At 38.5% G+C, this 24,565-nt stretch overlaps 1 protein-coding gene across 4 annotated transcripts in view; it reads left to right on the forward strand.

The window, feature by feature from the left end:
- Positions 1–24,565, forward strand: part of AP2B1 (adaptor related protein complex 2 subunit beta 1) — a 109,358-nt gene that overhangs the window by 8,342 nt on the left and 76,451 nt on the right. For all 4 annotated transcript variants that reach the window (XM_043481061.1, XM_043481084.1, XM_043481070.1 and 1 more), the window contains exons 3-8: positions 3,725–3,830; positions 7,075–7,210; positions 8,893–9,138; positions 21,335–21,525; positions 23,609–23,830; positions 24,369–24,489. In XM_043481061.1, coding sequence (XP_043336996.1) covers positions 3,725–3,830; positions 7,075–7,210; positions 8,893–9,138; positions 21,335–21,525; positions 23,609–23,830; positions 24,369–24,489 — 1,022 coding nt within the window. The remainder of the gene's footprint in view (positions 1–3,724; positions 3,831–7,074; positions 7,211–8,892; positions 9,139–21,334; positions 21,526–23,608; positions 23,831–24,368; positions 24,490–24,565) is intronic.

Here is a 24,565-nt window from a genome sequence, read left to right on the forward strand (position 1 = left end):
ACAGCAAGAGTAATTCAGTCGTGTGTTTGTGTGTGTGTATTCTTTTTCAGATTCTTCCCTATTACAGGTTATTACAAGATATTGAATATAGTTCCCTGTGCTGCTCAGTAGGGCCTTGTTGTTTGTCTATTTAATATATAGTAGTGTGTATCTCCTAATCCCAAGGTCCTAATTTATCTCCCCCACTCTTCCCCTCTGCTTTGATAACCATAAGTTTGTTTTGTAAATAAGTCCATTTGTATCTTTTTTTTTTTTTAGATTCCACATATAAGTGATATCATATATTTGTCTTTCTCTGTGTGATTTAACTTCACTTACTATGGTAATCTCTAGGTCTATCCATGTTGCTGCAAATGGCAGTATTTCATTTTTTTTTTTATGGCTGAATAGTATTCCATAGTCCTTATGAATAAATCACATCTTCTTTATCCTTTCATCTGTTGATGGACATCTAGGTTGCTGCCATGTCTTGGCTATTGTAAATAGTGCTGCTGTGACCGTTGGCGTGCATGTATCTTTTCAAATTAGAATTTTCTCTGGATGTATGCCTGGGAGTGGAATTGTTGGATCATATGGTGATTATAGTTTTTTAAGGAACTCGCATACTGTTTTTCATAGTGGTTGCACCAAATTCTTTTATTTTTTCCTTGGAAATAAATTTTAATCTTTTCTGTGCATATATTAGTACATATGATTGAAAAAAATTTTAACCACAAAAAAGAGATGATACAAAACGCTGCATGGAAACTTGATATTTTCCTATCCTTGCACTCATGCATTGTTTTGCATGACCTCTTTTTTGTTAAAGAGAAAAATGATGTGATGCACAGAGAAGCACATACCATTATTTATTAATTACAGCTGCCAAAATGCATAACCTCAGTGTAATTATGAGAAAATACCCATGACAACTGAGGGTGTTCTTTAAAATGACTGTCCTGTGCTTTTTAAAAATGTCATTATAATGAAAGACAAAGGCTGACCAGCTGTTTCAGATTAAAGGGTGCTGAGACGTGACAGTAAGTGTAACGCATGATCCTGAATTGGGTTCTGGCCTGAGGGGGATGGGGTAAAATTACTGCAGAGGACATTATCAAGATCATTAAGTCTGTATAGATTAGATAGTGTATTAGTGTTACATTTCCCTATTTTCATCATTGTATTACGGTTATGTAACATAATTCCTTGTTCCTAGAAATTACACACTGATATAATTTAGGGCTAAAGAGACGTGATGTCTACAGTTTGTTGAATGAATTAGGAAAAAATGTATAAATATATAAAGAAGTGTATGATAAAGCAAATGTGGTGTAACATTAGGAACTGGGGAGTTTTACAGATTTTCTGTAAGATTAAAATGATTTCAAAAGAAAAAATGGGAGGGCAGGTATAGTGCCTGGAGCACCAGAAAGTTATCTAGAAAGCCCAAGCATATTCGTCATTTGTTATGTCGTTTGGAGTTAATTAAGGCTAAACAGGTTCTTCCACTATACTACAGAAAACAGCATAGGACACTACTTATTACATCAGCTGCTATAGTCCATGGCTTTCAACCTTGCCGACACATTGGAATTGCCCAGTGAAAGAGAGGAGGTGGTGTCCAGTCCTCCCCTGCACATGTCCTGATTTCTTTGGTCTGGGATATGACTTTGATGGGATTTTTAAAAGCTCCCCAGATTTTTCCAGTGTTTAGCTGAGATTGAGAGCTATTGCTAGCTGCTTGGTAGAGTTGATGAAGGGGGCAAGGAAGGGGGAAAGATGAGAATTTAATAAAGCAGTAGTATGTATGAGATACCTTGCCTCACTTAGTGCCCCTCAGCTTCACCCAGCTTCCTGTTTATATTGCTTACACCTTAGAAAATCCTTTAGCCCCGGTCATTCATTTTCAGCTTTATTTCTGATTCTCTTACCATTCTGAAATGTATTTATTTCTTCTGTTAACATTTTGTGTGCTTTGATGACCTAGATGTTGTGTGAAGTCAAAGTGAAAGTCGCTCACTCATGTTGACTCTTTGTGACCCCTCAGTGCATGGAATTCTCCAGGCCAGAATACTGGAGTGGGTAGCCTTTCCCTTCTCCAGGGGATCTTCCTAACCCAGGGATCGAACCCAGGTCTCCCACAATGCAGGCAGATTCTTTACCAGCTGAGCCACAAGGAAAACCCAAATGTTGTGTATAATGATACAAAAAGATGTAATTTAAAAACTCACCTAATCCTTCAAACCTTCTCTTATAATGGGTCCTGATAACCTTTTTTTAATTTCAGGGATTTTTGTACAAGTTTGAGACTTAAGATGAATCATGACTAAGTAAATACCACATTTTAAAAAATGGATAGATTGTGTTCCTTTTACTTCCTGTAACACCCACCAGAACTGCCATGGAACATACTCTTTAAATTTATGCTATTGGAGTTGGAATAATTTCAGTTACATCCTGTTTTGATTCTTCGACTCCTGCTGCTATTCACAATTCAGATTTTCTGAAACCCTGCTCCTTGTTCTTTACTTTCCCCAGAAGTGAGTGATGGGAGGAACCCTGAGAGCTGGATTCGGCAGCACAGGACTTGGAGAAGAGGAGAATGACTCTTTCAAGGGCCCGGCTTTTCTGTCTGTGCTATTTCTATAGCAGCTGTCAAGGAAAGGGGCGATTTTTGTCAGAATTTATTTGCTTTGTTGGCAGTATATCTTGATATAACAAGTTTTTTTAGTGCTTATCTTCTGTGCTGCTTACTGGTTTCATCCTTCTCATTTAGAGGCTTCAGCAGATCACATCGTTTGTTGCCCCCACTATTATTATACTGGTGAGCGAGGCTGAAGTGAACATCAAGAACAGTGGAAGAAAATGAGGCAGTACGCTAGGTGGGAAGTGGAAGTGGCAGTAGTCAACTTCTTTTTCGTAGTGTTATAGTATATTTTCTTTCTTTTAAAACCAGTTGAGAGTTGTTACCTTCTTCTTTCACCTCCAGCTTTCTTAAGGTAGGTGAGCCTAGGCCTTAAAATAGTAGTGACAGCCCTGGCATTTCACAGTGCAGAGCTTGAGCAGTCGCTGAAGATTGTACATTTAGAAATGACTGGTTTGTACCATTCTTGAAGCTTCAGGATGATTATTTCTGTTGTTAGCTTGATTGGACAGGATACGGCTTTAAATTCCATTGATATCTTAAAGTACTGATTAGAACAGTGATTTTCAACCCTGTACATTAGAATCACTTGGGGAAACTTTAAAAAATATGAATGTAGGAGTTTTACTGTCTGAAAGTCTGTTTTACTTGATTCAGAATGGAGCCTGAGCATTGGTATTTTTAGATCCTTCCCAGGTAAGAATGTGTAGACAATGTTGGAAAATTCTTAAGTTAAAAAAGTTGGGAGAAACAGTTCTAAGGCCAGTTCTGTTACTCGCTAGCCCTGTGACCTTGGGTCCTCACTTTGTGGAGTTGAGAGTAGTGAATGAGAAGTATCTTCTGGTTTGAAAACATGGGTTTGTGAATTTGTTTCCTGCCTACATTTATTTTTTCCTCAGGACTTGGAAATTCTGATGGAAGATCATCCCTCAGATGCCATTCTGTCCCCTCTGTAGAAAGATTTCACATCTTTGCTTTTTTTGAAATCTTGTTTCGATTGCAGCCTTGCCTCTGTTTAGCTGTTGTGGTGTTACTTTACATAGTGCAGTGTTGTGCTCTAATTTTCTGACCCTGGGACCTCATCTGTTTGTTCTCTTCTAGGAGAAATCTTTGAATTAAAGGCTGAACTCAACAATGAAAAGAAAGAAAAGAGGAAGGAGGCTGTGAAGAAAGTGATTGCTGCTATGACTGTGGGGAAGGATGTTAGGTAAGGGTGACCTCTTTCTGCCTTGCTCACTTTAGAGTCTTACTCTAGTTGCTTTTACTGCTTTTCATTTAAGGCTATTATGATAAGAGTGTATATGAACTAGTTTGTCCCACTGAAAACATTAGGAAGTGTAGTTGATTTTATATTAACTCTGTGACCAAGTGTGGTGTTTTTAAAAGAGTGAAGCCAGTTTGATTTCATTTGCATATAGATCGAGCATAAAACCTCCTGAGAGCTGGCACAATTACAAATCTGTTGCTAAGGTAGTTTTAGAAGATGATAAAAATATACAGAGGAGCAGAAGCCCATGTATAGTTTAATTGGCTCATACCAGTGCCTCAGCTATACAACTCTGCATTGAGTTGCTGAATTCAAGATGAAAATCAATGGTAACAAAGTCCAAATGGTCTATTTTTTTTTTCTCCCTCTTTTTTCCCTGTAATTTAGCAGGACCATTTGGAAATAAGTAAAGATAGTCTGCAGGCCCCTGAGAATTCCGGAGATCCTTTCCATGAATTCCATGAGGTCAAAGCTATTCTTGTAATAATACTTAGGTCTTATTTGCCCTTTTCAGTGTGTTGATATTTGCACGGCTGGTGCCGTATTCTGAATTAAGGCAGTGTGCCAGACCATAGCAGTAAGTCACTGTATCCTTCACCACCATGTGCTTGGAGGAAAAAAGGGCAGTTTCACTTAGGACTGTCCTTCATGAAGCACTACAAATTTATTTCAGTAAAACTTGAATCTGAGTTCAGGTCTTTTTAATATTCTGTGTGATGAAACAGGAATTTGCATAAAGTACTTCTGCATAGCAGAGTGTGTCGGTTGATTTGAAAAAAAGCCCCTGCACAGTTGTTTGACTTGGGAATACCATTCTATGCGAAATAATGATTGACAGACAAAATTATAGTTAATCAGACTTAATATTTGGGAGACATTTTATAAAAAATGAACAAAGTGAATCTGTCTTCAAGGGAAAAAATTTGACAGTAGATACATTTCGACTTTAAAAATTAGAGTGTTGGAAAACTTGTGTCTCCCATCATGAGCTTGATAGTTTCCGATACTTAGGGATTTTTCTGATGAGATTGGTGGTGAAATTAATGAATGTGATTATTTGGTGCTGTATAATGAAACATGACAACCTAGAGATGACCTGCATAACTCATTGAACCAGTGTTTTCCAAATAACCAGTGCATATATCATAAAATTATGCATGGGTAAAAGATCCAGTCAAAATAAATGCTAAATTAATGGATTTTAATTCAGTCAAGTACAGAAAGTTTATCAGTATGATTTCAGATTCCATGTTGCACCTAACTTTTAAGAAACTATGATTTGTGCACTAAAAAAGACAAAAACGATCGTTTGTCTGGCTTTAATGTGTCAAAGAAGAACACCCAGTTATGTGAAAAAGCTATTAAAATACTCCATTTTGCAATTTATGTATGTGTATGAAGATGTGTTTTCTTCTTAATACTTCAGTTAAAACAACATTTTCTACAGCGGGTTGAATGCAGGAGCAGATGTGAGAATCCAGCTATTTTTGCTTAAGTGAAAGTGAAAAGTGAGTGAAAGTGTTAGTCACTCAGTTGTGTTTGACTCTCTGCAACCCCATGGACTGCAGCTCTCTGTCCATAGGATTTCCTAGGCAAGAATACTGGAGTAGGTTGCCATTGCCTTCTCTAAGGCATCTTCCCGACCCAGGGATCTCCTGTATTACAGGCAGATTTTTACTGTCTGAGTCACCAGGGAAGCCCAAAGCTGCACCCACCATGGGGTTTGAACCCATGACCCTGAGATTGGGACTCAGTTTTTGCTTAAACTAGACATTAAAGAGATTTGCAGAAATTAAAACAATGTCATCTTAATTTTTTTTAAAAGTAAAATAGAGTTTTACTTTATAAAATATTTATGTTAATATGAAGCACATTTATTTTCTTTTTATCAGTTGAGTCAAATGCTGCTGATAAGAAGTGGATGAGTGCAAGAATGTCAAGTAAATTCCAGCATCTAGTGGTGGAATGTTGTTGTTTTAATACAAACACCTGAGAAGGTTCTAAGGCTAATGATGACCTTCTGATGTCATTAAGAAAAGGGAGAATCAAATTTAAGTGTATTGTGTCAGGCATGGTGATAGATGATTTTAGTTAACAGTTTTTTTTTTAATAGTTCTCATATCTTCTGAACTAAAGGTTATTCTGAATTATAAGTTATTCCATGTTAGAGATCAAGAAAGGTATGCTCAGAGGACTAAAGAATAATCCCAAACTCATACAGCTAGTGGTAATGTAGCCAGGATTCTAACCTCGTTTTGGGTCCCAGTACCCATTACTGGTCACTGCTTTCGTGGGTGTATGTATATAATAGAGTTTAAATCTGTATATGCATACACATGGGCTTCCCTGCTGGCTCATCTGGTAAAGAATCCACCTGTTGATGCAGGAGATGCAAAAGATTCAGGTTCAATCCCTGGGTTGGGAAGATCCCCTGGAGAAGGAAATGGCTACCCACTCCAGTATTCTCGTCTGCAGAATCCCATGAACGGAGGAGCCTGGTGGGCTGTAGTCATAGAGTCACAAAGAGTTGGACATGACTAAGAGACTGAACATGCATACACACACATGCTCAGGACTGTTTTGTTTTCTGAAAAGTTTAAAATTTTGAACAAAGGTCTTATCTGGGAACTGTTATTTAATAAGGACACCAACCACATAAGTTCCCACTGGTTAGAGATGGAAGAATATGCACATTGAAAAGCATAGCAACTGTAGTGCTTTGAAACTGCAAAGAATTGGCATGAAGAATACTGTTAACTGTTTTTGGTGACATAGTGATTTTTTAAAAAATTTGTAAAGAGATACACTAAGGTGTATGTCTTGTTTAGAAATGGTTTAGAGCAATTAGATGGGGTAGGGACTGGGGGAGGGAAAGTGGGTTGAGGTTGTATATGAAACAAGATCAGGTATGTATCAATATTTACAGCTGGGTGATGGATGCATCAGGTGCATTAAACTGCTGTCTCCACTTTGAAAATTTTCAAAGTAAAAGGTTTTTTAAAAATCTAGTTTTCAGTATCTTCTTGAGACCATTACTGTAGTTTCTTTAGTAATTCATTTCTGTGATTATTATCACTGCATTCATCCTCTCATCAGATTACTTTTTAAATTAAGGCTTTTTCTTTGTGTTCTATCCAACATCTTGGCACCAACATCAGTTCACTTTCCCTTTCTCTCTTCTTAGCTCTCTCTTTCCAGATGTAGTGAACTGTATGCAGACGGACAATCTGGAACTGAAGAAGCTTGTGTATCTCTACTTGATGAACTATGCCAAGAGTCAGCCAGACATGGCCATCATGGCTGTCAACAGCTTTGTGAAGGTAACTTTTTCTCAGGGACTCAAGAACAGTTTCTTCTATCTCAGAAAGCCTTTTAAGAAGTGTCTCTTGATATGGTTAGCGTCTGCATTGCAAATAAGCAACCTCTGTTCCAAAAGAGGGCTTCTAGAGAAGTATTGGCAACGAGTAGGAATGTTCATGATTTAAGCATTCTGAATGCTGGCATTTGTCATCCAGTTCAGACCATATGGTGAGCCTTCTGTCAGCTGGGCTTGTTACATCCTTGCCAGATGGGAGAAGAAAGCCAGATGAAATGTCACTCTTAAGCTTCTGTGGCAGACAAAGGTTGGGCATGTCATTATAGTGTCAGTAACCTGGGGCCTTACCTATTTATCTTTGTAGAAATTATGCTTGTGTTTTAGAAGTAGTGGAAACTATAGAAGCTGCCTTTTAATTTTGTTTTAATAAGTATGATTAACTTTTTTTGTTGTTGTTATGGAAATTTTCAAACATACTCAAGTAAAGGAAATAGTATAGTAAGTTCCTAAATATCTACCTTGTAGTTTCAATAGTTACCAACCTATGACCAGTCTTGTTTAGCTTATATTCTCCATACATGCTTTCCTGACGCCCACGTCCTCTCCTACTGGATAATTTTAAAGCAAATTCCAAACATTCTAAGGATGAAAAATCATTTAAGCAACTGAGCATCAAAGAAAGTCCTTAATGCTATTGTATATCCAGTTAAAATTCTCATATGGTTAGATGTGATGAACATCATAATAAGGTTGTCTCTATTAGAGATTGGGATTTTTTTGTTTTGTTTACTTATTGTTTTTTTCCTCTGTCTGGAATTCAGTGTATGTTAGAAGCAAAAATCAGATGGCATTTCTAAAATTAGCTACAATTAAATTGTTTTGAAAAAATAAACATGCTTTCTTCTCATGGAATTTTTTTTTTTCTGTGTTTAACTAAAAAATGTACAGAATCAAAATAACATTTCATTCTGTTTGGTGATTCATAGATGGATGATATCATTGGAAATAATTTAGTGTACATTTTTTGAAAGTTAGCTTGTGCGTAGGTTTATAAAGTTTAAAGAAATTTTTAAATACAGGGCAATTTAAGGGGTATTCCTTCATGGTAAGCGTTCTATTAATATTTGTACAATATTTGGAGGCACTTGCTAGGAAAGGAGAATGTATGTTAATCAGGATTTCAGCAGATCTCTCTGCTGCTTCACTTAAGGATCTTCTGGGGGACCCAGATCAGCTTCTGGAATCTCCTTTGTTTTCTTGGCTGTCGGCCCCAGATATATCCAGCCCCTCTTTTCTCCTTGGTTGATATTTGTGGAGTGGGACACATCTTTCCAGTTTCTGATTTTTTTCCTGTACCAGAATACAAGCCCAAAGCCCTTTTCTCTTTTTAGAGTAGGTCCACTAATGGCCATGAGGATAGTAACACCAGCTATCTAAATTTCTGCCCAGCTCTGGAATGAATCCTCAGGGCATGTCTTCATTGTATATATGAAACAGTTAAATGAATTCCTAGCCTAAACTCTTTGAATAGGCAACTAAGTTTTGTACTTGGAAAAGGTGGGTTCTGATGTAGAATATAACTGGAAACCTACATTAATTAAATGTTCTTTTGTGGCTTATAGAAGTCAGACTGTTGGATTTTAGACACCATGTACACCAGTAGTTGTCAATGATTGTTGTCTGTAGGACTGTGAAGATCCCAATCCTCTGATTCGAGCTTTGGCAGTCAGAACCATGGGGTGCATCCGGGTGGACAAGATTACAGAGTATCTCTGTGAGCCCCTCCGCAAGTGCTTAAAGGATGAAGATCCCTATGTCCGGAAGACAGCAGCAGTCTGTGTGGCAAAACTCCATGACATCAATGCCCAGATGGTGGAAGATCAGGGATTTCTGGATTCTCTGCGGGATCTCATAGCAGATTCAAATCCAATGGTAATGTATTTCCATTTTTTTATGAGAGAGCAATATTTAAAATGGGTCTCTTTAAAAAGCATGTTTAAAATAAATCTTTGGGACACTGAACCATAGGTTAGCTATGTGAAGCATGACATCCATGGGACCCAAAGATTGTCTGTCTCATACCCTACTGAGCTGAAAACCAAGTCCTAATATATAAATAGTATATGTATGCCATTTATTTATTTATACTTTTCATTATAGGAATTTTCAAACATCTTCAAAATTAGAGTTACTAAATGAGTAAATAAAATGAACTCAGTTACCATCACCAGGTTCAGTAATTATTAATACATGCTAGTTTATTTTACCTGTTTTCTTCTCCTACCCTCTACTTAGCTATGGGTAACTTAAAGATGTCACACATGAATGGGTCTCTGAATTTAACGTGTCATTATAATTAATAATAACCTTTAATAATCTTAACCTGTTTTTATACAACAAATCAGGACAATTTGAGGAGATTTTCACAAGGATCTTTGAGAAAGCTTTTAGAGAAAATTTAAGGTTACTTAGTAGAGTTGTGAGAAACTATTTCAGGAATGCCTTATGTTTTATTGTATCTTTCTTGAAGATTTTCCTCGAACAGGTGTTAGCATCAGGGATTATTAAATTGTTGGGCCCTGCTGCCCTCTAAATAGGAAATTTTTCTTATTTCCTTTGTTTGACATCTTGTTAAGAAGGTGCCCAGGAGGCAGAATTTAAGGAGGCATTCATTCTCAGGTGCCCACTGTACCTGTGCAGGCTTGAGAGTGGAATACCTCTCTCCCCACTTATTCTCAGTTCAGTTGAGTCGCTCAGTCATGCCTGACTCTTTGCAATGCCATGAACTGCAGCACGCCAGGCCTCCCTGTCCCATCACCAACTCCCAGAGTTTATTCAGACTCATGTCCATTGATTCGATGATGCCATCCAACCATCTCATCCTCTGTCGTCCCCTTCTCTTCCTGCCTTCAATCTTTCCCAGCATCAGGGTCTTTTCAGATGAGTTAGTTCTTTGCATCAGGTGGCCAAAGTATTGGAGCTTCAGCATCAGTCCTTCCAGTGAATATTCTGGACTGATTTCCTTTACGATGGGACTGGTTGGAACTCCTTGGCCTTATTTTACAAACATTAAATCATTTGTTTGAGCTCTTCATTCCTGTTATTTTAGTGAAGAACTGAAAAGCTTGGACTAAGAGATAAACACATATGTATCCCCATGCCTACTTTCGTTCTTGAACCCATACTTTTCATCTCAACTGTATGTCCTGTTTTTTTTGCCAGAAGTATTACTGCTGTTTTTAGACTGCTGGTTGTCCTTTTTATCAATTGGGTCAAATGCTGCTGATATGAAATGAATGAGTGTAAGAATGTGAAGTAAATTCCAGTGTCTAGTGGTGGAATGGAAGGTATAGTAACTCAAACATCTGAGAAGGTCCTAAGGCTAATGATGACCTTCCTAATACCATTAAGAAAATGAGAGGCTTCTCGGATGGTCCACCGGTTGGGAATCTGCCTAACAGTGCAGGGGTTCGGTATCTGGTCCGAGAAAATCCCGTTTGCCGTGGAGCAACTAAGCCCTTGTGCCACAGCTGAGCCCTCATGCCTAGAGCCTGTGCTCCACAATCAGAGAAGCCCCCACTGCACTCACAGCAGCTGAAGAAAGCCCTTGTGTGCAGCAACGGAAGACCCAGCGCAGCCAACAAATGAGTAATTAAAAAAAAATGAAAGTGCATTCTCTGTCAGGCGTAGTGATAGGTGCTTTTACTTAAAGTGTTGTTTTTTTTTAAGTAGCTCTCCTATCTTCTGAACTACAAGTTATTCTAAATTAGAGGTTTTTCTATGATAGAGATCAAGTAGTATATACTTCAGTTCAGTCACTCATTTGTGTCTGACTCTGCGACCCCATGAACCGCAGCACGCCAGGCCTCCCTGTCCATGACCAACTCCCAGGGTCCACCCAAACCCATGTCCATTGAGTCGGTGATGCCATCCAACCATCTCATCCTCTGTGGTCCCCTTCTCCTCCTGCCCTCAGTCTTTCCCAGCATCAGGATCTTTTCAAATGAGTCAGCTCTTCACATCAGGTGGCCAGAGTATTGGAGTTTCAGCTTCAACAACAGTCCTACCAATGAACACCCAGGACTGATCTCTTTTAGGATGGACTGGTTGGATCTCCTTCCACTCCAAAGAACTCTAACTTGGAGAAGCTAAAGAATAATCCCAGCGTCACTCAGCTAGTGGTACTGTGGCCAAAATTCTAACCTGGTTCTGAGCCCCAATACCCATCAGTGGTTACTGCCTCCTGGGTGTGTATAGGCATGATATAATTTAAATACATATATGCACGTACATATTTAGGACTTTGATTTTCTGAAAATGGTTAAAATTTTGAACAAATAAAGGCCTTAATTATCTGATGACTGTTTTAATAAGGAAATCTTCTGAACCCTCTTATTCCTATGATAGGTATGAGTCCAGTTTTACTGCTCTTGAGGGAGAATTTTGTTCCACTTTTTCAGAAGTTGCCCCACATGGTGGCAGCACTGCACCAGCAACTCTCAGAACCACTTGCAGAAGGAATTGATGCTTCCTGGTTCTACCTGAGTAGTTTTCTTACAGCTTACTTTAGAAGGGCATCCTAGATGTGAAAGCACCAGTACCTCTGGAGAAATGACTTTGAAATCAGAGGGTAAAATGTCAGTTAAAATCTGATGACTTTTTTGGTGGATGGAGCCTTGCTTGTGGATCTTAGTTCCCTGACCAGGAAGGCAGCTGTGCATCACTGTACCATCACCACGTACTTGGTTCCCTAACCAGGGATTGAACACTGGCCCTTGGCAGTGAGAGCATGGAGTCCAAACCACTAGACCTCCAGGGAATTTCCGCTACAATATTAGTTTAAAAGGTACTGATCTCTTTGATATCTCTACAGATTCATATGGTAAAACCTTTTCTGAGGAATTAGAGCTAAACTTATCTTTAGAGGCCAATTTTATTAGTCCATTTTGTTGAAAGTAATTATGTATTTAGAAAGAGGAAGCACTTTGCAGTGAGAGGAAGATAACTCCCATGATTTCTTCACATAGCAGAATTTTGAAAGTCCTGGTCTCTGTAATTGATATTTGCAAGAAAGATACACTTTTGGGTGATAGTGACTTTTCTCTAGCTTTTTATCCACATATTAGGATTTTCCCTCCTTAACTACAATTTTTCTTTTCTCTCTCAGAGGCATTTGAGATATTCCAATTTCTGTTAATGTTTACACTGGAATCTGCTGCCTGAGACTCCCTGGGCAGCCCCACCACATGTGCTTTGCTTTTTGTTTGCGAATTCAGATCTCCTGAATCCTTTGGCTCCATGCCTTAGCCCCTTTGATCTTGTCTTGGAAGCCTTCTCAGTTCTGTCATCACTCTTGAGAACTGCCCCGGGAATGTCCCTTTTCCATTGCTCTGTTCTCTCAGCCAGAGTACAAACTACTGGATTAGTTACAACAACAACAACACCACCACCCCCAGAATCGTGTTTTTCATTTGTTGAGGGTTTTTTTGCACAAGCAGCATGCTGTCAGAACTTGGCCCAGTATGGCCTTCAGCAAAGGCTCTAGTTAAACTGCCAGCTCCTTTTTTTTCCCTCAGCTTCTTTTAATTTGAACTTATTCTGAAAAGCTCTCTTATGAAAAGTAGCACTTTTCTTCTTAGAAAAAGTATGTATTTTAACCATGTGCTAGCCAGCAGTTAGAAGCCGCGTGAGATAGTGACAGTGGTTCTCAGCTGGTAGCGGTATTCTCCCCGGGGGTACGCGGCCGTGTTGGGAAACACTTTCGGTTGTCGTAGCTGATGGGAAGATTGCTACTGACCTCTGGTAAGTAGGGTTCAAAGATACGTTAAACATCCTGCAGCGCGCAGGGAGTCTTCCTGCAGCCAAGAGTTATCCATCCCGAAACGTCACTAGTGCTACTGTTGTGAAAATCTGGGTTATGGAAATAGCACACAGCATTTAGGGCCCAGAGTGGTTGCTGTTTGGCATCCTGGCTTGGCTGCTTACTAGAAGCGTGGTCTTGAGACTGTTATTTAAAATGAGCTTCAGTGGCCTCATCTGGAAAAATAAAAATAAAAGCAGGTAATAATGCCTGTTTTACTGGATTATTTTGAACATGGAGGAATAATTTATTTAAAAATTTAAGTAATGCCTAACAGAGTAAATGCTTAATAAACAGCTATTTTTGGGGGGAAATTTTTAAAAATTTATTTTTAATTGGAAGATAATTTCTTTACAATGTTGTGTTGGTTTCTGCCAAACATCAACATCAATCAATCATAGGTATACACACGTCCCCTCCCTCTTGAACCTCCTTCCCACCTCCCAGCCCATCCCACCCCTCTTAGGTTGTCACAGAGCACCAAGCTGAGCACTTGTGATACACAGCAGCTTCCTGTTAGCTATCTGTTTTACATATGGTAATGTGTATGCTGCTCGGCTAAGTCGCTCCAGTCATGTCCGACTCTGCGGCCCCATAGACGGCAGCCCACGAGGCTCCCCCATCCCTGGGATTCTCCAGGCAAGAACACTGGAGTGGGTTGCCATTTCCTTCTCCAATGCAGGAAAGTGAAGACGCTCAGTCGTGTCTGACTCTTAGCGACCCCATGGACTGCAGCCTACCAGGCTGCTCTGTCCATGGGATTTTCCCGGCAAGAGTACTGGAGTGGGTGGCCATTGCCTTCTTTGGGTAATGTATATATTTCAGTGCTATTCTCTCAGTTTGTCCCACCCTCTTTTTCCCCTCCTCTGTCCATGAGTCTGATCTCTATGTCTGAGTCTCTATTCCCACCCTGCAAAGGGGTTTGTCAGTACCATTTTTCTAGATTTCATGTATATGCATTAATATTAATATATGATATTTATTTTTTCTCTTTCTGACTTACTTCCCACTGTATAAGGGTCTAGGTTGATCCACCTCACTAGAACTGACGCAAATTCATTCCTTCTTATGAACAGCAGCTATTCTTGAGGAATAGACCTAACATGACATGCTTTCTAATTATTGTAATTTTTATTTAGGCCTTTAGTGTGTGGCTTCCTGGTGGCTCAGAGGTTAAAGCGTCTGCCTGCAATGCAGGAGACGTGGGTTCGATCCCTGGGTTGGGAAGATCCCCTGGAAAAGGAAATGGCAACCCACTCCAGTATTCTTGCGTGGAGAATCCTATGGATGGAGGAGCCTGGTGGGCTACAGTCCACGGGGTCGCAAAGAGTCAGGCATGACTGAGCGATTTCAGTTTCACTTAGTGTGTGGTGGTTTGCTGTCAGTTTGAGATGGTAAACAATGAAAAACTCAAGTCTCTAGATCACTTTGTAAATTTGAGAAGGATTTTTATCAGAATATATTTGTTGTCCTTGTGGGCTGTGTAAAATTGTTTATTAATAACCTCAGTTTAGTACTTTAATTACATTATTTCTTTTATCCCTAGACATATATTAATAAACAGAGTTGCAAACTTAGAATATTACACAGAAATGAAATTAGAAATGCATAATGCTCTTCATGCCCCGTGTCCATGAAGGAGTTTCAGAGCTGGTCAAATTTTAGACATGTGGGAGAGTATTGGTATGTTGGTAGGCAGTGGGTAAGAGTGATGTAGCAGGTAACATATTCAGTCTTTGTCTGGATGCCCCTAGTAAGTAATGTTGTATTTGGTTGAGTAAGTGGAATCATTGGCAGCTGCCTAGTTGGAAGTGCGCCTGCCCACTGATTGATCTTAGTGCTTTTCTGTCTTTATTTACAGAGTAAGGAAATGATTTTTGTTTATAGTAAACTTTGTGAAGATCTTCCTATGTGCAATCTCACCTTAGAAATTTTAATCATAATCGGGTTTTATTTTAGAAATTATTTCTAACTTAGGATATTGTTTTTTTAATCTCATTTTTGGGAGTAGATTTTTAGACTTAAAGTTTCAAAGACCATACAGAAACTTCTTATATGCTTGTCTTCACACAGGTTTACTCAGTAATAAAATATTATTATATAATTATGGTACCTTTGTCAAAACTAAGAAATTAACTTTGGTACATTATTATAAACTGAAGTACAGACTTTATTTCACCTGTTTCAAAACAGATGTCCTTTTGCTATTGCAGCATTCAATTCAGCATACCAAATTGCATTCAGCCACTTCCTCTTATAAAGAGTTGACTCACTTTTTTGGGGGCTTACACAGCATGTTTATTTCCTCCCAGCTCTGAAGGCTGGAAGCCCAAGTCCAGGGCGTCAGTAGGCTCGGTTTCTCCCTCTGAGGCCTCTCTTCTTGGCCTGTGGGTGGGCGTCTCCCTTCTCTTCATATGATCCTCCCTCCTCAGGTGTTTATCCAAATTTAGTCTTCTGATAAGGACACCAGTTATATTGGATTAAGGTCCACTGTAATGACCTCATTTTAACTTAATTTCCTCTTTAAAGACCCTATCTCCAAACACAGTCACATGAGGTTTTTGGAGGTTAGGACTTCAAATCTTCAAATGTGAATTTTGGGGAGATACAAATTCAGCCCTTGTAGGAGGATGATAATAGAATTTACTTCACAGACTTGTGAGAATTAATTGAATTAGAACATGTAAAGGGCTTAGAACAGTGATGAAAAATGTTTTGTATTGCTAAAGATGACATTTGAAATGACATGAAAATGAGACAGCCATTTCACAGATGTCCCAAAGCTTCTGCCTTTTCTGCAAGTGGCTCCTTTGAGTCCTTAGAGTTCTCAGAGACTAGTACCTTTAGAAGCGCTCTCCACTTACTTTGGATAAGAGTTGACTCACTGTTTACCAAGGATTCTCAAAACAGAAAAGTGCTTTGTAGCTGTGAAATGATTTTTTTCTTTCCCAGTATTAATAGTGTGGGAGTTAAAACTCAGGCTCTGGAATCATTCAGACTTGGGTTTGTATCCTGGTCTGCCTTTCTTAGCTTGATGGTCTTCCTGAACATCTCAGTAGCCTCATCTACAAAATGGAGATTATAAACAGTGTTTCTATCATAGGACCATTGTGAAAGATAAAGGACAGAGGGCTTGCAAAGCACTTCACTGTGTATCTGATATAGAGTAAGCCCTTAGTAAAACAATTTTTCCTTACTTTATAGCAATCGTGGTGCTGGTTTTTAATGATTTTAGAAAGGTTAATATTTCAGTGGCAATTTTATTAAAAAAAAAATTTTTTTGTATATAATATTTAAAGCCAGACATTATTTTTGAGGGGTTTCTGAGGGCAGCATATCTACAGATGGAAGCTTAAGTCTATCTACAATATTAATTAACACACCATTGCAGAATTACTCTTAAAAGAATTGTTCAAAGATATAACTAGAGCAGTTTTTGTTGGCAACTTCTGGAAAACTGGATCGGTTGTATATTGTAATTCAGTTGTGTACCAAAAGATCCCAGCTTGTTCATTTCTTAGTGTCCCTTTTAAAATGATCTCAAGGCTCTAATTTGGCAGAGGATTACTTATTTTCAAGAAGAGGAGAAGATAAATGGTGTGATAATAAACTTTTTGTTCATGTTGTAGCATTCTTTTGTGTGATTTGTGTGATTTTAGGTCCTGTGGACCAAGTAACTCTCTGCCTTTTAACTCTTAGGAGTGCCTCTTGTATGTATGTAGACATTTATTTGTAGTGTTTTGGCTTTGTGCTTATTTACATTTCATTAGAACACATCTTAAGCCACTCAAGTAATTAATGCGTTTCATTGAGTCTAATTTTTTAATCTTTCTTGTTACTATGTATTCAGACTTTCTTGCTGTAATGGGATGTGTTGACTCTACTAGGTAGATGTATTCATTCAACTTTGTCATTCTGGAGAAGATGGGAAAACAGAACATTAGAATGTCATATAATCAGTGTATTATTAGTTGACAGTCTGGACAGTGTCTTTGGATTAAAGCATGAGCTGTAAAATTAACTGGTACCATATAGTCATATCCTTGGAGATGATAATGTCTGAAACCTGTTTAGGGTAAATGCTCTGTGCTTTAACATGTTATTTCAGGCAACTCCATAAAGAAGAAAGTGAGGTTTTGAACTGTTGGTGATTTTCAGGAGGATAAAAATATACAAATCACCTGTATGTTTCATTATAATAGATTTGGTTAGCTATTCTGCTGCTTTCAATTCAAGTCTTCAAGGGGCAGCAGCCGAAAGGATTGTAAATTGAATATGAGAATTGAAGTGTTTTTTTCAGAGAGTGTGACCCTGAAGGTCATTGCTAGGAATGAAAGTCTTCTTAATAGTAATTTAGTTAACAGGAGGAAGTCACTGAACCCAAGTTCTTGGGTTCTGGAACTAGGAAAGTGAGTGAAATTAGGGAAGTCATTCAAGGGGACAGGAAATGTGTGAGAGAGTATTCCTAAAAAACCTCTATCTGTGATACTCCACTCCCAATGAGTATCTAGATTTCCTTCTAGCGTTCTTTTTCTACAGGATAATTTTTATTTTATTCATATCCACTACTCCAGCTTGCTGCTTTTTTAAAAAAAGAAAAAGTGAGGTCAAATTTATGCCCTCAGAATTTCTGTGTATACGATAGGGGTAGCTTATAAATCAGGTTTTATAGCCAGATAGTAAATCTTGCCCTGTTAAGTGCTGCTAGGATGTGATTATCTCTGAAACATATAAAGTAAGAGAATACCTTTTTCTCCTTGTATAAATCTGCCAGGAAGTAATGTTTTGATTATATCATCCTGCCCAACTTTGATTTTTCTTTTGCAGCTCTTGGGACTTCTATAAATACAGTCGGCAGAGTGATTAGTACTCAGACATTAGAATCAGATACAGGCCATGTGTTCGTATTCAAGCATTTTCTCTCTTTGGGCTGTGTTGATTAAGCAAGTCACTGAGTTCCTCTAACTGTATTTATAAATTCATTTTTAAAACCTGTTTCCTTATCTGTAATAGGTAGATTTTGATAGCCGCTACATTAGAGTTGCATGAGGGTAAATGGCATAGTAAGTGTTCAATAAATTTTAGCTATTGCTGTCTTTTGTTTCTTTGTCCACTTCTTTTAGGTATAGTGTAAGGTAAGTCAAAACACAAGTTGCTTATGTTAAAAAAAATTCAGCAGACTTCAAGGGTCCACTTGGAGCTGTCAAATTGAAGGGAAGTGTGTAGTTATGGCAGAGAAAGATTTTTTTAGTATTGAGTGTGATTTTATTTATACACATACATATGTGTGCATGCTTTTGCATGTATGTATATATTTGTGTTTAGTGTCTATAAAGGATACATATTACATTAGGTCTACAGGGGTGGAGGTGAGATAGGAGGAAAAATGTTTAGTTGCAGTCTCCCAAAGAACAGAATTGACTGTAATTGGGAGGTAAGATGAACTAAAAACAGTTTGTTGGGTTTTTTTTTGATGTTATGGGATGTATTCCTTTGTAGCATAGATGCAAGGACAAGTGAGTTGTCCTATATAATCCAGCTATACTGTCTTGAAGTTAATGTTTGCCTCCTTGAGATTCAGTGTGCTAGCTCATTTTAAGTTTCTGTTAGTGTAAGAAGCATGGCTTCCTGACCAGGAGAACTCTAAGCAACCCTTTATGGATCCACCTCAGTATGTTTCTAAAAATCTAGCAGTCTGAATGTGAAGATTAGGAGATGAAAATGGAAAGAATAGAATAGAAGGGATTTTAGAGGAATAGCGGTACGGTTTTGTTCAGTTCATTCGCTCAGTCGTGTCTGACTCTTTGTGACCCCATGAACCACAGCACACCAGGCCTCCCTGTCCATCAACAACTTCCAGAGTTTACCCAAACTCATGTCCATTGAGTCGGTGATGCCATCCAACCATCTCATCCTCTGTTGTCCTCTTCTGTCATCCTCTTCTCCTCCTGCCCTCCTCTTCTCCTCCTGCCCTCAGTCTTTTCCCAGCGGCAGAGTTTTGTTATTGGGGTGCATATCTTCTGGTCAGCCATTGGCTCTGTGACCATTTGGCAGTGACCTCTTTTCCCAGTGCAGACTTTTCTGAACATAATCCTGTAATCTGATCTCTGGATCAGATTTAGTTCAGGTTTAGTTTTCCCTGTTTTTTTTCTTATTTTAATGGGATAAGTGAAAGTTGCCTATTTTACCACCAGACCATACACTTCATTAATTGGTTTAATTTCCAATTATGTATGATGATAGCAGAGGAATTATAAATGGTTCATCCTGTTCAGTATCCTTCTGTTCTCTTTCCTCTCCATTGCTTTTTGTAATTCCCCCAATTCTCCCCTTTTGTTTTACGTTTCCTGTTAACAGACCTTATATTTAACTTTTTAACAAGAAAAAGAAACTGGCAGAAAGTCAGTGACAGGACATTTGTTTTGGACCAACTGGTCAAGAGTGGGCATGTGTTGACAGCAAGAAAGGAAAATAGGTATTTGGTCTTCCAGTGTGACATTTTGATCCTTTTTCCTGTCATCCAATATATCAGGCTTATTATACAGGGAAAATATGTCTTTTCCTTGCATGTAAAGCACTGAGATGATGGAGATTATTATTTCACTCTTCATGCTTTTTAATTTTCATGAAAGCCTTTGCTTAATGGTGTAGTTGGTAAACAAAAATTGTCAGAAAAGAACCTCATGCATGCTGCCATGTGATAGATAGGTGAACTAGACAATCCTTCATGGTTTGTCTTAATAACAAGACAATATTATATCCATAACCATACTTACCAAGTGAACCATTGGTTTTTTCATCTTGGAATTTTTTTACCTAATCACTAGATTATAGCTGAAGGTGATTTCTGTTTGTGGCATAATTATCTTTTACATAATAATGGGTACTGTCAAAAGTATATTATTTCATTTAAAAAATCATATTCTCTAGAACTTAATCTTCTAGGTAAAATGCTGGGATAATCTGCAGACTACTCAAGTGATGTAGATGTTAAAATCAGTAGCTTGGGACTTCACTGGTGGTACAGTGGTTAACTCCTCGCTTCCAATGCAAGGGGCGTGGGTTCAATCCCTGGCTGGGAAACTTAAGATCCCACATGCTGTTATCACCTTAACTTTGCTTAAAGCTTTTAGAAAGCACTTACATGTTATCTGATTTTATCCTCAAACTGAAGCTCATCTCTGAGGTGGATTAAATTATCTCTAGTTTTTAGTTGAGGAAATGGAACTTATACAGAGTGTGTGTGCTCTCCCAACATCATGTTATAGTGAACTAGTGTTTTAAGGTCACAGTTTCTTATTCTGACACTTAAAGGGAGTTGGACTATAAAGAAAGCTGAGTGCCAAAGAATTAATGCTTTTGAACTGTGGTGTTGGAGAAGACTCTTGAGAGTCTCTTGGACTGCAAGGAGATCAAACCAGTGAATCCTAAAGGAAATCAGTCCAGAATATTCATTGGAAGGACTGATGCTGAAGCTGAAACTCCAATACTTTGGCCACCTGATGCAAAGAACTGACTCCTTGGAAAAGACCCTGATGCTGGGAAAGGTTGAAGGCGGGAGGATCAGGGGATGACAGAGGAAGAGATGGTTGGATGGCATCACCAACTCAATGGACATGAGTTTGAGCAAGCTCCGGGAGTTGTTGATGGACAGGGAAGCCTGGCGTGCTGCAGTCCATGGGGTCACAAAGAGATGGACACTACTAAGAGTCTGAACTGAACTGAACGGATCACCTCCCTATCTGCCATACACCCATAAAATTATTTGGCCTAGGTTCTTCTTTCTGTTGCCTAATGTACGTTTCAAAATTAAAATTCACAGCTTTTTTTTTTTTTTTTTCGCCACGAGGCATGCAGGATCTTAGTTCCCCAACAGGGATTAAACCCATGCACCTTGCACTGGAAGCGCAGAGTTCTAACCATTGGACTGCCAGGGAAGTCCCTAAACTTGACTGCTTTTATAGCTGTTCATTTGTCTTAGTTTTATTGATGGTTTGAGTACTATTAAAATTAATGTTTTAGTAGTAAACCATCAGTGACTCTCTGCTAATATGTGAGTTGTTTTAATTCTGGGTTGCCTGATCACAAGGAAGCTATATAAGCCATCATTAGTGGTATAATACATATTTTGAAAGCAGTTTATCTTCTTTTTGTATATGACTAGGTAAAATGTTCAGGAACAGTTATGAATTAAGATCTTTGAAGTGATTCAGAGAAATAGTTGTACTGTTCTTGACAAATCAAGGTCATATCTGCTTCTTTTTCCAGGTGGTGGCTAATGCTGTAGCAGCACTATCTGAAATCAGTGAGTCTCACCCCAACAGCAACTTACTCGATCTGAATCCACAGAACATTAATAAACTACTGACAGCCCTGAATGAGTGCACCGAATGGGGCCAGATTTTCATCCTGGACTGCTTATCTAATTACAACCCTAAAGATGACCGGGAGGCTCAGAGGTCAGTCTGTTTCTCTGGGTAGCATGTAGGAGTCTTGCCTGGTTCAGTAAGTTCTAGTGTGTCTGTATTAGAATAAGGGTCTGTTATGTTAGGAATAAGGAAAACAGTGACTTGTGGGATATAGATATTGCTCTCCCTGTGGTATTTTCTCTTTGTAATTAGGAACATTTTAGGTAGCAGAGTAAGCCATGCAAAAATAGGAGATGTGTATCTGCCATTTCTTTTCTGAGCGATACACTTAAAACAGTCTGCAAAAATCGCCCTTATCACCTTCTCACATCTCCCATACAGCAGTTCTTAGCCACTTGGCAAAGGTTTGTGAGTGTCTCTCATTTTAGTGACCATTCTCATTCTTTAAGATACTTAGTATGTGGCTTGATACTAGCTAGTGAGGTGCATTATACCTGTAATTTAGTACTAGAGAAAGTGGATGGGAGCCTGCAGTAAGTATGATGTCTTCCGTTAGGTATGGAAATTATACATTTGGAGAAGATTTAAAAGGCACACCTGAATTGTTCTGCCTAGCTCTCTGCCACTTGAGTGTTCGAAGTTTTTTTTGGCTTTCAGATACTGACTGCTAAGTTTCATGTACACATACATACATTCTGGTGTACAGAATTGGAGTTATATCAATTTTTATTGAGACTTTTGTGCATATAGGCACTGTAATTCTGGCAAAGTAATTCTGAAGAATTGTTGGCTCATTTTAACTATGGTAGGTAGGAAGTAACCTTCCTTGCCTGGCTGAAGCTATTTATATAAATATTATATATTTATATAAATATAGCTATTTATATCAGCTATAATATAAATGTTCTTCACTTGTCTGGGAAATCGTTCCCTCTGGATTTTATCAAAATTCACCCTGATAGTTTCTTTCCATCACTGAAAGTACAAATGTCTCCTGGAAAGAACTTTACATACAATTTTATTTTCTCTTGGTCATTGACATCTCACACTTACTCACTCAGCAAATGTTTTTTTTGAGCCCATGCTGTGTGCCAGGCATTGTTCTAGTCTCTGAGAATACAGCACTGGACAGACTAAAATCATAGCTCTTAGGGAAAATCTATTCTGAGACATAGAGCAGAAATATATATAATATGTGTATATAATCCAACATATAATAGGTCAGATAATGATAAATGCTAACAAGAAAAATAAAGTAAGGAAGAGAGCTAAGAAATATTGGGTGATTAGGTAAGGCCTCCTTAAGAAGGTGGCATTTGTATAAAGACCTAAAGAAGGGCAGGAAGTCTGCTGAGTAGATATAGGAAGAAGGGAAAAAAACACAGCTTAACTTAATCTCGTATCCATAACTGAGTCAGCTAGCCAACCATGCTGCCTAAGAGCTATCAAAATTAGGTTAATTTCTGGAGAACCCTAAACAGATAATTAAATATCCTATGTTTTATGAGACATTTAAGTATATCGTGACAGACGAGGAGAAGGGGATGACGCTGGATGAATATTGCAGTGGTATTTTTTTATTTTTGGTATTGTTAAACAATCAAAAACCCTCTCCAAGAGGAATGGTTATTGTTAACAGCCAAAAACCCTCTTCAAGATTGCCTTATTATCCTGAAGACAACAGGTTGGGTAGTTTTCCCTGTCAGTCCATCTCCTCCTGCATCTTATAATGAAACTTCAGCCACAATTGGTTGATATCTTTCATTATGAAATAACTCTCAGAATGCTTAATTTGACTTCCTATAGGTAGAGGAGAAATGGGCTGTGAGTCAGGGAGCCCTTACATAATATGGGGAGACAGAGCTATAAAACAGGAAGGTAAATGGTGTGAGCTTCAAGTGTTTGGGGTATTGGCTATTCTCCTTCCATTTTGAACGTCCCTTATTGCTGGTTTCCTAAAGTCTTGTATCCCTGCTCTGCCTGTAGTTTGTTGGGAATGAGGCGTCTGCAGTGTTGAATCCCAAATTTACCTACGCATGGAGTTTTGACTTTTCTAACTGATTCTCTAATTTCTTGATCTTGGGCCATGGGACCTCTGACAGCATTACCTTACAGATTGGATTGAGCACAGAAATTGTCATTTAAGATACTAATTTTCATTTTCTGCCCTCAGCATCTGTGAGCGGGTAACTCCCCGGTTATCTCATGCCAACTCAGCAGTGGTGCTTTCAGCAGTAAAAGTCCTAATGAAATTTTTAGAGTTGCTACCCAAGGACTCTGACTACTACAATATGCTGCTGAAGAAGTTGGCCCCGCCACTTGTCACTCTGCTGTCTGGGGAGCCAGAGGTGCAATACGTCGCCCTGAGGAACATCAACCTAATTGTCCAGAAAAGGTTGGGAAAAAAATGAATTGGTGATTAAAGTGTTTGTAATTTTGAATTAAGCTTAATGATATCAGTATTTAAAAGGACTGTGTTAAGCTTTGTTTAATGTGTAGAAATAAAAATATTGTATGGTAGAGCAACTTGCCCAGGGTCAGGAGGCTGACAGTTGATTTTAGAGTGTTCCTGCAGTGAATGAACACAGTGAATGCCTGGTGTTGCTTTATAATTTAGTTTCTTTTCTGAAGGACCTGTTAGTATGCTAGCTAGTGTCTGTTTAATCTGGTTCAGGCCATGGTTTAGATCAGGTTGTTGTTCTTCCACTGATTCTTCTTGGCAGTATATACTTTGCCCCCTTAAAAAGCATAAAAATAGTCTGCTAAATGGATCTGGTTAGAGGGGTGTAAAGGAAGATTCTGAGTTTTTTTTTTTCCTGAGTGGGGTGTGTGGATGGAGAGGATAGAAGCACAGGTTGGGTATTAATGCAGACTCAGAAAGATATATCAATATATACCTCACCTTCCTTACCTTGTATTTCTATACATCACAGGCCTGAAATCTTGAAGCAGGAAATCAAAGTTTTCTTTGTGAAGTACAATGATCCCATCTATGTGAAACTAGAGAAATTGGACATCATGATTCGTTTGGCATCTCAAGCCAACATTGCTCAGGTCAGACTTAAAGTAGATTCAAGTTAAGATCTAGTAATTTAGATCTTAAGAGCTGATCTTCAGAAAAGCTTAGACC

This window comes from Cervus canadensis, chromosome 1 (assembly GCF_019320065.1).
Source record: "Cervus canadensis isolate Bull #8, Minnesota chromosome 1, ASM1932006v1, whole genome shotgun sequence".
Lineage (NCBI taxonomy): Eukaryota > Metazoa > Chordata > Mammalia > Artiodactyla > Cervidae > Cervus > Cervus canadensis.